At 37.2% G+C, this 16595-nt stretch overlaps 1 protein-coding gene across 2 annotated transcripts in view; it reads right to left on the bottom strand.

Moving 5' to 3' along the window:
- GFM2 (G elongation factor mitochondrial 2) overlaps positions 1–16595 on the bottom strand; it is a 70639-nt gene that overhangs the window by 34849 nt on the left and 19195 nt on the right. For both annotated transcript variants that reach the window (XM_027520507.1, XM_027520508.1), the window contains exons 8-16: positions 15046–15134; positions 13306–13366; positions 12863–13042; positions 9034–9114; positions 7579–7727; positions 6003–6143; positions 5814–5913; positions 4904–5093; positions 2317–2393 (exon numbers count right to left, since the gene is read on the bottom strand). In XM_027520507.1, the coding sequence (XP_027376308.1) occupies positions 2317–2393; positions 4904–5093; positions 5814–5913; positions 6003–6143; positions 7579–7727; positions 9034–9114; positions 12863–13042; positions 13306–13366; positions 15046–15134 (1068 nt within the window). The remainder of the gene's footprint in view (positions 1–2316; positions 2394–4903; positions 5094–5813; positions 5914–6002; positions 6144–7578; positions 7728–9033; positions 9115–12862; positions 13043–13305; positions 13367–15045; positions 15135–16595) is intronic.

The following is a 16595-nucleotide window of genomic DNA, read 5'->3' as shown; positions in this document are numbered from 1 at the left end:
CTCAGCCATTAAAAAGAATACATTTGAATCAGTTCTAATGAGGTGGATGAAACTGGAGCCTATTATACAGAGTGAAACCAGAAAGAAAAACACCAATACAGTATACTAACGCATATATATGGAATTTAGAAAGATGGTAACAATAACCCTGTATGTGAGACAGCAAAAGAGACACAGATGTATAGAACAGTCTTTTGGACTCTGTGGGAGAGGGTGAGGGTGAGATGGTTTGGAAGAAGGGCACTGAAACATGTATATTATATGTGAAACGGATTGCCAGTCCAGGTTCGATGCATGATACAGGGTGCTTAGGGCTAGTGCACTGGGATGACCCAGAGGGATGGGATGGGGAGGAAGGTTGGGGGCGGGGAGGTTTCAGGATGGGGAATACATGTACACCTGTGGCGGATTCATGTCAATGTATGACAAAACCAATACAATACTGTAAAGTAAGTAGCCTCTAAAAAATAGATAAATAAATTTTTTTAATTAAAATAAATAAATAAAAGCAGCCCATATTAAATTTAACAAAATTCAGATTATAACAACAACATGTGACTACTCATGGAATAAACAAAGAATGAAAAAAAACAAAAAACAAAACTACTAGAGTAGCTTGAACCTTTAAGTGACAGAGAAACTGACTTTTCTCTTTTTTGAACCAATGTCATTTTGGGTCCTTGTTAGAACAGCCAAATTTGCATTAAAACATTAAAAAAAAACCCCAAAAACAAAATAACACAAAAATAGTTATTCCTGAAGGTCTTTTTGTATGGGAGAGTATGTGCAAGTAATCCTATTTGCCCCATTTTATTCATATACCATCTGTATAGTGAAGCATTAACTTTAACCTGAAAAGAGATCTGGCCTTTGCCTTTAGCTACTGGAAAGTTCTCTGTAGGCCAAAATGCTCCCTGATAGAAGTGTCTTTGCTTGTCTGGCGCCTCTGTCCACCAGTCTAACAATGTGACTTATGAAACAGGTTTTGGAATAGCCATACCCATTCACAACCTAGAGAGTGAAGGTAGTAGCCCAAACCTACAGGAGGCACGAGAGATTAAATGTCAACCACATAGGCAGTATGTGATTATGTTCCAACAGAATCTCTGAACATCGAAGGCTTAGGTGAGCTTCCCAGCCTGGCAGTACTCCACAGAGTCAAGAGGATGAAGAAAGCTTTGCATTTAGAACTCTTCCAGACTTTGCCCTATGTGTCTCTTCCTTGGCTATTTCTGATTTGTTTCCTTTCAGTGTAAAAAAAACTGTAAGAAACAATAAAAGACTATTTGGTGTATGACTGTGATACTTTAATATAAAGTTAAAAAAGTAAATTATTTGGAAAGAAGCAAGTTGTTGAATAATACAAATACAATGACTAGCTATATATCTGTACATATATATTTAGAAATATGTATATATATACTATGCTTTGTAACATAGCATGGCATAAACATGGATGTTCGGAAAAGTGTGAAAGGCTATTCACTGATTATCTGTGTAGAACAGGATGGAAAGATTGAAAGGGAGACTTTAATTCTTTACTTTGTCCACTTGCGTGTTATTTGCCATTTAAAAAAAAATTTGTATTGGTGGTTTTTAAATAAAAAGTTTCTATTGCAATTGCTTTTACAGCTTTCAGAATTAATTAAACTAAGCTGCTACATCATTTAGTTGGCATTTAGGGAAAAAAGTACTCCACATGTTTCAGATTAACTAAAATGAGTTTATCCTTTTTACAGACACATTTATAATCTTTTAAAGGAACTTTTTCTCGATATTTTATATAAACTCTACTCTGCCTCCCTAAAAAGAAGATGCAGAACAAACATGTGTTCTTCTACTATACCATAATACACAGTGCAGTCCTGTACCTACTTTCGACTCTGTTTCTTCCCATACTGTTGGCCGCAATCTGTCACTTCTCACCCATTTTACGTGTGTATCATCATTAAAACTACCTTTGCATCCTCCCTTTAGTAAACTGTTTCTGTACGTTTTGGCATAAGAGGCTCAAAGTGTTGTCTTGCAGTTGAAAGATTTATTTCAAAATTTCACAAAAGGCTGTGTTCTGGAACATAAAAATTTTGGAGAGTAGTTTATATAAGTAAGGTATAATCATGCTGAGGAATTAAGGAGAATTTAGCTTGACAGTAAAAATAATAATCAGAAATTTATATTATGAGAGAGCCAAAGTAGAAGGCCTTTTCTTTCAGGTACATGGACAAATCAATGTTTTAGACAAATGCACTTAAACACTGTCTTGCACACAAATAAACATTATTATTGAAAGATTTGGGGAATTAATAATATGCATACTTGTCCAGAATCAGGATCTAGCTTCACTTTCAAACTGGGATCTTCACGCTGAAGGCATTTCAATGCATGATCCAAATCTAGAGGACAAACAGTAACTGTTACCTTTACATCTTATTTTTTAAGATAAGGTACTACAGTAACAGTTATTTCACACGGCCAGAAATGTTTTGTAGAGAATTTAAAAAACTGACAAGACAGTGATGGGAGGTTACTTGAGATTGAGTGACCTGGAAAGACCTGTCCAGGATGATTTAGATAAAGACATAAACCAAAAAGAATGATGTTGTAAGTAAAAACCCAGAGAAAAAGAATTCCAGAGAGAGGAAATGGCTGTGCAACGAATGGTTTCTACTGAAGAAACAAGAAGGCCAATGTAGCTGGATAATGGTAGACAAAAGAGCAGCATCAGATGAGGAGATGTGTGACAGAGATCAATCACATCATGAAAGGTTTGAAGGCCATGGTGAAGTCTGGATTTGCACTGGGAAGCCACTGAAAGGTTTTACATGGGACAGTAACATCATCTGATTATATTCTGCAAAGATTTAGAAGCTAACAAAAAAGCCTTCAGAAACAAATACAAAGGAAGCTAAATTATGTCATGACCAGAGATACTAATGTGCCCACTCTACCATGAATGATCACACCAAAGAAGAATACAGCTGACCCTTGAATAACATGGATTCGATGCAGGTCTGAAATAGATGGGAATACCAGACCACCTGACCTGCCTCTTGAGAAACCTCTATGCAGGTCAGGAAGCAACAGTTAGAACTGGACATGGAACAACAGACTGGTTCCAAATAGGAAAAGGAGTACGTCAAGGCTGTATATTGTCACCCTGCTTATTTAACTTCTATGCAGAGTACATCATGAGAAACGCTGGACTGGAAGAAACACAAGCTGGAATCAAGATTGCGGGGAGAAATATCAATAACCTCAGATATGCAGATGACACCACCCTTATGGCAGAAAGTGAAGAGGAACTAAAAGGCCTCTTGATGAAAGTGAAAGTGGAGAGTGAAAAACTTGGCTTAAAGCTCAACATTCAGAAAACTAAGATCACGGCATCCGGTCCCATCACTTCATGGGAAATAGATGGGGAAACAGTAGAAACAGTGTCAGACTTTATTTTTTTGGGCTCCAAAATCACTGCAGTTGGTGACTGCAGCCATGAAATTAAAAGACACTTACTCCTTGGAAGGAAAGTTATGACCAACCTAGACAGTGTATTATAAAGCAGAGACATTACTTTGCCAACAAAGGTCCGTCTAGTCAAGGCTATGCTCTTTCCAGTGGTCATGTATGGATGTGAGAGTTGGACTGTGAAGAAAGCTGAGCACCGAAGAATTGATGCTTTTGAACTGTGGTGTTGGAGAAGACTCTTGAGAGTCCCTTGGACTGCAAGGAGATCCAACCAGTCCATTCTGAAGGAGATCAGCCCTGGGATTTCTTTGGAGGGAATGATGCTGAAGCTCAAACTCCAATAATCTGGCCACCTCATGCGAAGAGTTGACTCATTGGAAAAGACTCTGATGCTGGGAGGTATTGGGGGCAGGAGGAGAAGGGGACAACAGAGGATGAGATGGCTGGATGGTATCACTGACTCGATGGACATGGGTCTGGGTGAACTCCAGGAGTTGGTGATGGACAGGGAGGCCTGGCATGCTGCGATTCATGGGTTCACGAAGAGTTGGACACGACTGAGAGACTGAACTGAACTGAACTGATGCAGGTCTTCTTATATACGGAGTCAGATATGGAGGAACCAAGTACAGGAAGGGCCAACTTTAATTTCAACATTCAGAAAACTAAGATCATGGCATCTGGTCCCATCACTTCATGGCAAATAGATGAGGAAACAATGGAAACAGTGAGAGACTTTATTTTCTTGGGCTCCAAAATCACTGCAGATGGTGACTGCAGCCATGAAATTAGAAGACACTTGCTCCTTGGAAGAAAATCTATGACCAACCTAGACAGCATATTAAAAAACAGAGACATTACTTTGCCAACAAAGGTCCGTCTTGCCAAAGCTATGGTTTTTCCAGTAGTCACGTAGGGATGTGAGAGTTGTACTATAGAGAAAGCTGAGCACCAAAGAATTGATGCTTTTAAACTGTGGTGTTGGAGAGGACACTTGAGAGTCCCATGTGCGGCAAGGAGATAAACTAGTCAATCCTAAAGGAAATCAGTCCTGAATATCCATTGGAAGGACTGATGCTGAAGCTAAAACTCCAATACTTTGGCCACCTGATGTGAAGAACTGACTCAATGGAAAAGACCCTGATGCTGGGAAAGATGGAAAGCAGGAGGAGAAGGGGACAAGAAAGGATGAGATGGTTGGATGGTATCACAATTCAATGAACATGAGTTTGGGCAAACTCCAGGAGCTAGTGATGAACAGGGAAGGCTGATGCGCTACAGTCCATGGGGTCGCAAACAGCTGGACACGACTGAGCGACTGAACTGAAATGCTGAACTCAATGACATAAAATGACATGAAAAACTTTTTGAAGTAAAATGTTAACTATTTTATCTAAATTGTCAGAGCACTAGTTAATTGATGCACCAAGATTATTTGTACCTGGCTGCTTAGCCATTGATGGAGGTTCTATGGTACAGAAAAAAACAGGTTCTGGAATCTCCACGCCAGCCAATAAAAGCCTCTCTGCTTCATTGTTTTCTTTCTGCTTCTTTTCTCCTTCCCTTTTGGCTCGACGAGATGCAGCTAATGCGCTGGACCTGGATGAGACAATAGTGTCCCCGGTAGCAGTCTGCAAGCAAACAAGACGCATGAACACAACAGGCAAGCACTCAGCTTCCACCAAAACCATGAAAACCAAAGACAAATTCAATGTAGCACTTTCTCTTCATCAAAACCTAAAAGAGACAAATTCACTAAGCTTATTGTAACTGTACATTCGTAAAGCTAATTCAACGTATAGACTAATTCTATCCAAAACACTGCTATAGTAAATTCTAACAATAAAACACTGCTAGAGGAGGACAACAATAAAACACACATACAACAAAAATACATTTAAAATTCATCTGGCAAATCAAATTTATCTTTGAGCAAAAGAGACAAAAATTCTTGCCCTTACAAGACTTCATTGGAAAAATATCTTCACTTTTTACATAATCAGTTATAAAGTTACATTTTCTGAAGTTATCAAGATAGCAAAAAACCTAATGAGAATAACACTATATAATGCAAACTTAAAACATAAGTATGTATCCATAAATAATGTATTTATTTTACTTGGATTTGAAATTTATATGAAGATAATCCATAGTGTTTATAGCATTCCATAATTTATTTTTCTCTGTATTAAATGTTTGAGATTTGACTATGTTGATGAATGTACTACAATATTCCTTATTCCACTACTGATAGCTTTTGGATTGTTTATGGGTTTTTGCTATGACAAAACACGTACTTTTCATTAAACATTTAAGCTGTTATTTCCTACAGAAACCATTTGGTCACTTACATGTTTAAGCCCAACAGTCAAAGCGATGTTACCAGCAGTCAGTAAAGGGATTTCTATATGTTGGTCAGCAAATGGCAGAAGCAGACGACTTACCCTCTCCCTGTAAAACCATGATTCGTGTTAGTAAAAGTACAAAGACATGAGTTTAGAAATAAGAAGTTTTAGAAAATCACCTAGGCTTCTACTTACGTGCAGTTTCCATTAATATTATGGATGGCCGTTTGGGGTTTTAGCATGCCTGAGTATATGCGCATAAAAACCAGTGGGCCTCGCTGCTTGTCATGGAGGACTTTAAATGCCAGGGCACATAAGTCACCCTTATACCACTGCCTAAAAATCAAGGAGAAATTCCAGAAAAGCCTTTAAAATACACCTCCTATATATCTATATAGGTAAGATCAGAATCACTGCATAAACTTAATGTCCTCCAAAGATTACTCTTATCTTCTGATTTAGTAACCCAGGACAATTAAATAATGTATTCTGTACCTCTCTTCCTCCACTGGACTAGATTACTTATTGGAGATCTTACCATTAATGCTTCAAAACTGGAGAACAACAACAACAACAAAAAATGGATTATCTTCCAAATATTACTTCTATTAGCAAATAATTCTTGCCGAGACATCCCTCCTCAAAAAATACACCTAGGAATATCACACCACTTCTTAAAACCCCATAAAGGATAAACAAGAAGGTACTTTTCAATTACGGCTTTCACTCTCTCCTCCCACTTTTTCTTCAGCTGCATAGCCATATAAATCTACACTATAAACTTGGACTTGTTTACAACACCAACACTTACAGAATGATGTCCTTAAACTGGTGTTCACTGAGAGGTTTCAGAAAGTCTGAATTTGTCTCAAATTGCCAAATTTTGTGCATAGGTACATTTTTCTGAGGAAAATGCTCCATATTTTCATTAGTTTCAAAGGAGTCCATGACTCAGATTAGACACTTCTATTATTGAGCTTCTCTAATCTTTTTCCTGTTCTCTCCAAATTTTATTTAACAACTCCTTATATAGAGAGTTGATCATATACTAGGAACTGTTCTATGTGCTTTATAAATATTAGCTCATTTATTCCATTGTCAATCCTATGAGATAAATTCCATTTTCTGCATTTTACAGATGAGAGGTTAAGCAACTTGGAAGACCTGAGATTTAAATTCAAGTAGTACACAGTCCATGCTCATCATCACATTGCTATAATGCCTTTCCAACAGAGAGAGATGAAAAGTGACTCAGATTCCAGTTAACAGGATTAAAGTCCACCTCTGTCTGCCATTATGCACAAAGCTCACTTAGATTTTAGAGGATTTATTACCAAGGACAAAGCTGTTAGGCACAAGAGCAGTAAAACAACAGACCTTTCCTTACAGTCACAAAATATTTTGAGCTTATGGAAAATCTTGAAATCCAGAGTAAATATAAATATATCTATAGCATATTTATCAAACACCCCCAGTGTACTACTTCTTTTTTTCAGACTAAGATGGAAGGGTCAACACTTATACTTTTACACAGCAAAGAAGTCACACATTCTTAGCGCCTTCTTCAAGACAGCAGGTTACAAGAGATGATGACAAACACCCCTTTCAAGTAAAAATTACAATGACTCTACATTATATTGTTTACAGTAATATTCTTCATCAATGTTATTCAAAAATTGTGATTCAACTACCATTTTTGAAAACTAAGACCTATCTGTCTACCTATCTTTTCAAGCCTGTAAGATTTTAATCTATGTACTTTTATACTTACAGAAATTCATAGTTGCGTTCTTCCGGTGAAGGCAAGTACATAGTAATAGCGTCTAATAAGGGCTGGACCCCTTTGTTTTTCAGGGCACTTCCACAAAGCACAGGCACTGCTGTCTGAGCCAGTGTTACTCTGTGTATTGCAGTTTGTAGCTATAAAGCAGAGATATAAATGTTTTATGTGTAGTATTTGGGTCTCCACCAAAATATCTCAGAATCAGATGACTTCTCTAACTAACCATGTAAAATACCACTCCTCAGCACACTACCATCATTCTTTATGGGCTTATTCTTTATTTTTCACTGTAAATAACACTAATCACTATCTGGTATATTAGATATATATTTATTAGTTTACTGTCTGTCCCCCAATCCACTAGAATGTAAAATCTATATAAGCATTATAGCAAATCCCATAAAACATCACTAAATCACCAAAAACTGGAAAAGTGCCTAAAATAAAGTAGTTGAATAAAAATATTTCTTGAAAAAGTGAGTTAATTACTTGTGATTCAACCTTGATAGTCTACTAGAAGAACTTGTTAGAAATTAGAAATATGAATTCCAGTTTCTTCAAATGAATTAAATCCACATTAAATAAAATCCAAGGCAAAAATGAGGTGTACCAAAGTTAGAAACAACTTTTAAAAGATCACAAAAATCAAGAAAAGCTTAGATGTGTTTGCAAGCTATTGATAAGAGGAATGGTGGCTCAACTTCATTCTATATTGTAAACTCTTTGAAAACAGAAATCATATTATGTGACTATATGGTATAGTAAACATCAAATCTAACCATTCAAATACTAAACAAGAAAAAAATTCAAACTTATAGCACTTCATGCAAAAGAAAAAACATTTTTTACACCTCTAACTTCTAATGGCTCAAAATTAATCTACAGATCTTGTGTTTTTCGTTAACTCTTTCCATGAAAAATAACCAAGCGAATTTGCTGGGCTCATCTTGAAGTCAACTTAAAACACATTACCACTTAAACACTGTTCATGGGAGAAGGTTCCTGGCAGAAAAAACCAAAAATACCTTGAATAAATCCGTCATAATTCAAATACAATTCTCTGGTTTGATGTATTTCATAAGAAATCCAGAAAAAAAAAAAAAAAAAACCTGGGAAGATCTAGAGTAAGTTTCCACTAACAATTAAAACAGACTCAGAAAAAATGTTCTGAGAAAAATGACCATTATAGTAGTCTGAAATTTCAGTAAATTAAAAACAAAAAACAAATTTCTATCTGTGATTTCCCTACTACTTGTGAAATGATCACAGTGAAAGGAAAAGGATACAGAAAATGAACAATGTTCTCTAATTTTTAACACTGTTCTAATTTTTAAGTTGGCATTTTCTAATGATATCCAAAGTTGAATAAAAAATCTACAATAGTCATCAAACCACATCCAAATAGTAAAACTTGGTCAGAAGTAAATGATTAATAAAATTTACCTTTTCGGCTGGTAGCAAATCAAAATTCTCACTAAATTCTCCTAAAACTAAGTCAGCAAATTCATCATCCAAATCTGCAACCTGTAAGGAAAGGCTTTAGTTCTATAACTTGCATTCATTATCACAACTATAGGTCTATACACCATAAACATCCATTACCCAAATATTTCAAGATAGTTACACAGTCCAACTTATCCAGGCGAAGGAACTCATCACATCTTTTAGAGATTTTCTTTCAAAGCAAAGAGACTGAAAACTGAAGATATGAGCTAATGAGTTTTCTAAACTCATGGGAAGCAGAGCCTTTTGATAAAGCACCTCAATACAGTACTACCTACTCAGAGTACTCAAGAGAAATAAGAGAAAATTGATGATTGATAGCCAAAGACAATATATACAATGGACTGCTGTTTAAAAAAGATCTGGAGGGGACGTCCCTGGCAGTTCAGTGGTAAGAACTCTGTTATTACAATTCAGGGGGCGTAGGTTTGATCCCTGGTCGGGGAAATAACATACCACAATCCTCTGATATTTTAAATGTTCATCGTATCTTCTAAATAAAAGAATACATCTTGTTTATAATTCTTCACTGAGGGAATAAATTTAAGTTGAGAGGGTCACAGTATCATTTCAATAATAAAAACATAAATAACCTCATTCATATTTGTTTCCTAATCATTTGCCTATGTGACAGGAGAATTCAGCTGATAATAAAATTAACAAAAGAGTTTCAATGAGAAGCCTCCGCACTGCAAGAGTGGCCCCCTGCTCACCCAACTAGAGAAAGCCTGCATGCAACAGTGAAGACTCAGTGCCGGCAAACACAAATTTAAAAAAAGAAAAGAAAAAAGTTATGTCACCTCTTTCTCTTGGTTACCCATGGAGATAATACTAGGGCTTATCCCATGAGGCTACTGTGAAATTTAAATAACCAATTCAAACTATGCTTCCAGAACATATGTAAGTATATAATATTCTTTTCATTGCTGTTCACCTTTGGAACACACGAAGTTGATTCTAGTTGCACTAATCTTATTCTCTAATTTAAAACTTTTTATCTGTGGTAAAATATAACAAACATAAAATTACCATCTTAACCATCTCTAAGTGAATAGTGTTAAGTATATTCCCACACGGTCATAAAACTAATCTCCAGAACATTTTCATGTCACAAAACCAAAACTCTATATCCATGAAACAAACTCTTTCTCATTCTCCCTTACCCCCAGCTCCTGGTTAATTATCATTCTACTTCCTGTCTCTATAATGCTGAAGACTCTAGATACTTCATGTAAGTGATATTCTACAGTATTTGTCTTTTTGTGATTGGCTTATTTCAATTAGCATAATGGCCTCAAAGTTCATCTATGTTGTAGCATATGTCAGAATTTCCTTATTAAGGCTGAATAATATTGCACTGTATATATAGTACATTTTATCCACTCATCTGCTGAAGAATACTTGGATTGCTCCCACTTTTTGGCTGTGTGAAAAATGCTGCCAAGAAGAAGGATGTACAAATAGCTCGAGAGCTTGCTTTCAATTTGTTTGGACATATATCCAGAAGTGGAATTGCTAACACATATGGTAATTCTATTTTCAATTTTCTGAGGAACCACAATACTGTTTTCCATAGTAGTTGTATCATTTTCATTCCCCAAACAGTGCACAAGGGTTACAATTTCTCCCCATTCTTGCCAACTTTTTTTTTGATCGTAGCTATCCTAGCTGGTGTGATATGCTGTTATTCTCTAATTCTATACATATGTATGTATTCCTTGTAATGAACACTTTATTACTATCTACTGATAGTCATCTCAAATTTTCCTTATTTTCATTATATACTACCATGTTCTGGAACACTGAGAGATATACATGCAAGTGTAATTTGGCTCCTCAACTATATTACAAAATCCTTCTTAGGTTTACTGATAGGTAGAGGGGTGTGGGGGGTGTGTGTGTGTGTGTGTGTGTGTGTGTGTGTGTGTGTGTGTGTACTGATAGGTAGAGGGGTGAGTGTGTGTGTACTGATAGGTAGAGGGGTGAGTGTGTGTGTGTGTGTACTGATAAGTAGAGGGGTGAGTGTGTGTGTGTGTACTGATAGGTAGAGGGGTGCGTGTATGTGTGTGTACTGATAGGTAGAGGTGTGTATGTGTGTGTGTGTACTGATAGGTAGAGGGGTGTATGTGTGTGTGTGTGTGTGTACTGATAGGTAGAGGGGTGCGTGTGTGTACTGATAGGTAGAGGGGTGTGTGTGTGTGTGTTTGTGTGTGTACTGATAGGTAGAGGAGTGCGTGTGTGTGTGTGTGTACTGATAGGTAGAGGTGTATGTGTGTACTGATAGGTAGAAGGGTGTGTGCATGTGTGTGTACTGATAGGTAGAGGGGTGAGTGTGTGTGTATACTGATAGGTAGCGGTGTGTGTGTGTGTGTGTACTGATAGGTAGAGGGGTGAGTATATGTGTGTACTGACAGGCAGAGGGGTGAGTGTGTGTGTGTGTACTGATAGGTAGAGGGGTGAGTGTGTGTGTGTACTGATAGGTAGAGGGGTGAGTGTGTGTGTGTTTACTGATAGGTAGAGGTATGTGTGTGCACGCATGCATGTGCTTAGTCGCTCAGTTGTGTCTGACTCTTTGCAACTCCATGAACTGTAGTCTGCCAGGCTTCTCCATGGGGATTCTCCAGGCAAGGTTCAAACCCAGGTCTCCCGCATTGCAGGCGGATTCTTTACCGTCTGAGCCACCAGGGAAACCCTGAGAGCTCTTTGGTACAAGTCAAAACACCTCAGAGGGGAACCAGTTATGTACCTAATTATTGATTCCACTTGTGTTCTTTTTATGCCCCCTCCACCTCAAATTAGAGAGTATAGCAAAACAGGTAAGAGCTCTAGCTCTAACTAGGACAGTCTGGGTTCAGATTCCCGTTCTGCTGCTCATTAGCTATATGACAACTTATTAAAGCACTCTAAGCTTTCCTCACCTATAAAATGGAAATACTATATAGGACATCTGCTAATGTAAAAAAGATGATACTCTTTGACCTAGCAATTCCACTCCTATATTTAGCAAATTCTTGCAATGTGTACAAAGAGATACATACCAAGATGTTCACAGAAACACTGCTCATAACAACAAAAAAAGAGGAAACAACCTCAAGTCCATTCACAGGAGAACAGACAATAAACTGTAGGATAATATTACACTGGAACACTATAGAAGACTGAAAAGGAATGAAGCGTAACCACACATCACTCATGAATGAATCTCCAACATGTTGAAAAATGTAATAAAATACAAACAGTATCATTTCATTTACGTAAAAGTCACTCAGTTGTGTCTGATTCTTTGCGACCCCATGGATTATACAGTCCATGGAATTTTCCAGGCTAGAATACTGGCATGGGTAGCCTTTACCTTCTCCAGGAGATCTTCCCAACCCAGGGATCAAACCCAGGTCTCCTGAATTGCAGGCGGATTCTATACCAGCTGAGCCATAAGGGAAGCCCCATTTCATTTAAGTAAAATTCAAAAACATGGAAAATGAGGTATATATCTATGGTAAACTATAAAGTAAAGCAAATGAAAGATAAATACTGCAATCAAGGTGGTGGGAGTGGGTAGATGATTAGCAGAAGGGAGAGAGAACAGGAAGTAGCACACAGAGACACAAGAATATTGCTAATATTCTACTTCTTAAGCTGGGTGGTGATTATACTGGTGTTCACAGTATTATACTTTATATATTCTATATGTAAATTTAGATGAAATGTCACAGTAAACATTTTTTAAAGTTTCTAAATATTTAAGCAATTTTAAACTCAAAGTATTTACTTGTTCAATTAAGGCATTCCTTGCTTCTGTTGTTTCTTTCAGCAATTTAGGATCACTCATTTCCAAGAGGGGTTTTCTCTCAAAGTCTTTTCCATCATCTGAATTGGGATTCCAAAGAAGTTTTTCTGTACGTACTACATCCACCACTCCTTTGAAAGCTTTGCCTTCACCAATTGGTAACTGTAAGTCAGAGACAGACAAACATTTTACTAAATGATCATTAGAACTCAATTAAAACTATACTGGTGATAAAACTTCCCCCACTCACTCCCAAATGTCTCTTATCATCATCATAATCGAAATCTATTTTTACTTATATCCTAACTTCTTCCAAAAGGATTTGAGATAGCTTCAAAAATGTATATAATAATACCACAATAAACTGATAAGGAAACTAAGAAGGATCTGTTCATATTAATTAAACCAAATATTAACCAACCAACCTGTAAAAGCAAAGGTTTTGCCTTCAACTTCTCTCTGATGCTTTCAACTGCATAGTTAAAACTGTAAAAAAATTAAAAATGTTAAGATTCTTAAAATAGGATTTAAGAATGTTCTCTGAAATTATAACCCTAAATTGCTCCTAATGTTCACCATTTAACATTTTTCCACAGGACATCTTGTCTAATCTTTTAATGTTAATTTCAGATTAATAGTCCCTGGAGAAGGGAATGGCAACCCACTCCAGTACTCTTGCCTGGAGAATTCCATGGACAGAGGAGCCTGGCAGGCTACAATCCATGGGATTACATAGTCGGACATGACTGAGTGACTAACACTTTCACTTTTCAGATAAAAGTGATTAAGAATCTATCATAATTCTGCCACACGTGTATTTAGGGCATTTTATTATTGTGAGCTTCATTTAACTAAGTTTGAGGTTAAGATTAAATGAATTCATCAAAGTCACACAGAATAAATTGGAGTTAAGATTCAAATGCAAGATTTATGATTACAAGTCAAAGATTCTTTCTTCTAACAAGTATCAATACATTTGTTATCACACATGACTACCCACTTTCTTCCAAGAGCCAGCTTGATTTTTCTATGCTTTTATCTCAGGCATTCTTCATATCATATGCTATACTGTTCATTTCTGTGCTAACACTAGGGCTGACTACCTATAAAACACATGCCATCTTTGGCATGAGGGCTGATTCATACACACATGCAGATCATTCTGGTCCCAATGTCTTTGGGCAGCAACCTAGTATCCAGGCATCCCCCTCCCATCATTACAGGTTCTGTCAGTCAGTACAGGCAGTACTTCTATCAATCTCAAGGAACTCCAAACAGCAAATGGTCAGAACTTTAGTCTAGCACATTTTGAAGGTTGCTGTGCTTTTACTCATCAAGACGCAAGTCCTTTAAACCAGCAGCCTTAGAATTACTATACAGAGTGACAGAAACACAAAGCATACCTGTGTGGTATTAGAAGAGACACGGTTTATGGTTTCTGTCACTCTCGCACCACACATCAGGACTGCTCCCTTTCACATTTCCCCAAAATCATCAGAATTCTTAATTCTTGCCCTTTCACATTTTCTCCAAATCCTTCATACATTCTTGACTGTCTGAGTTCTGTTCTCAGAATAACGTATCCATTTAGGATCACCACTCTAAGTCTGCAGAATTACCACTACATCTCAGCACTAACTGGTTTGCCCTATATGCGGGTCTCAAAACACCTATGTTCTCCTTCCTAGTTTCTTTTCATTGAGAGCATTTTACCCAGTAGCTAAAGAAAATCAGGGGACAAGGAAGAACATCACTCACTGAGGCAACTATAGGCAACAATTCTCTACCCTCTACCGTTAGCAATGACAGGAGCACCATTCAGCAATACAAGGACTCAGCCATACAACTCTAAATAGAGCCAGTGGAATCAGAAAACATCACTCTGCAGGAGCCTAAAAAATAGGATAAAGCCTCTCTACCTTAGAATCAGAGCACTTCATCATCTATCAGCTCTCTATTAATCCCACATTGTTACTTTATCTATTAGCTGCTTTGAATTTTTTTTAAATGGGATTGAATTGGGATACCACGGAATAGGTATCATGGATTGAATTGGGATACCATGGAATAGATGATACTTTATACGGAATATCTGTTTCTAAATTAAAGTTGTAGTGCATTAAATATTCTCACTTTGATAAGCCAAAGAAACACATTTTAAATACCTTGCTCCAATTTTGTCCATCTTGTTTAAAAAACAGATTCGAGGTACCTTGTGCTTATCAGCTTGCCTCCATACTGTAAGAGTTTGTGCCTAAAGTAAAGATAAGGAAAAAAACACATATTTGACAAAAACAACTGTTACTACACATGAAATAAGCAAACCTCAGCCTGCACTATAACGGAACGGAGCCCTACTCTAGCATAGCTAGTACTACTGCACGTATACCTCTGGACCCACAGTAACGCTGTCAGGTTAAAACAGCTAAGAAAATGATCTAGGGTGACCGAAGATTATGCTTCCATCGAGAATACTTTGGGTGAACCAGGGTGCAAGACACAGGAAATGAACAACCGAGTACTGGGAGTCACAGAAAGAGGACTTAACCAAGAATCACAAGAGCTTCTTAGGCTTCACCTTACTTGGTAACAATCACACTTGGTAACATATAATACTGAACTCATCAGTTTTCTGATCTGTGCCATATGGACTTTTGCCTTAATTAATTCAGACAGTTGTAATGTGAAAAGAATAAACAGGAATGTACTATAAAATGCTACTATGACAAAAATCAAGTATTTTTACTGTGAATGTTTGAATACTCATGTAAACTGAAGAAAATTTAAGGAGGGGAAAGGAAGCCAACACCTGTATTTCTAAGTCACAATTCTCATATGCTTTTTTATTTGGCTTCTTTTAATTCTACTTTCTGTACGTGTTAAATATAAACAGTTTGCCTAGTGGAGAAGGCAATGGCACCCCACTCCAGTACTCTTGCCTGGAAAATCCCAGGGACAGAGGAGCCTGGTGGGCTGTAGTCCATGGGGTCGCTAAGAGTCGGACACGACTGAGCGACTTCACTTTCACTTTTTACTTTCCTGCATTGGAGAAGGAAATGGCAACCCACTCCAGTGTTCTTGCCTGGAGAATCCCAGGGACGGGGGAGCCTGGTGGGCTGCCGTCTATAGGGTCGCACAGAGTTGGACACGACTGAAGCAACTTAGCAGCAGCAGTGTAGAGTCTAGACTTTTAAAAACCTCATGTGCTGACATTGTTAAAATAGAAACCAGTTTGTCATTTGTTTTATTAGGTAAAACTTAATATACAATAAAATACAGCTATCCCCTGAACAATACAGGGATTAGGGTGCAAATCTCTGCAAAGTCAAAAGTCCACTTATAACTTTACAGTTGGCCTTCCTTATCTGCAGTTCTGCATCTGCAGATTCAACCAACAATGGTTTATGGAGTCTGAAGCACCTATTTAGTGGAAAAAATCCACTTGTAAGCAGACCCATGAAGTTCAAACCCATGCTGTTTGAGGGTCAACTGTATACAGATTTTAAGAGTACAGTTCAATGAATTTTGATAAATGTGTATACTTCTGTAACTACTACCCCAATGAAGAGATAGAACACATAGAACATTAGAGACTTTTATGTCCCAAGATTCATTCTGCCTGTTATTGAACCTCATATAAATAGCACAGCATCTTTCACCCAATATAATGTTTTTGACACTCATTCCCATTGTTGCATATACTGGTTAATTTTTA

Source organism: Bos indicus x Bos taurus, chromosome 20 (assembly GCF_003369695.1).
Source record: "Bos indicus x Bos taurus breed Angus x Brahman F1 hybrid chromosome 20, Bos_hybrid_MaternalHap_v2.0, whole genome shotgun sequence".
NCBI lineage: Eukaryota > Metazoa > Chordata > Mammalia > Artiodactyla > Bovidae > Bos > Bos indicus x Bos taurus.
This window is presented reverse-complemented; position numbering and strand designations above follow the sequence as displayed.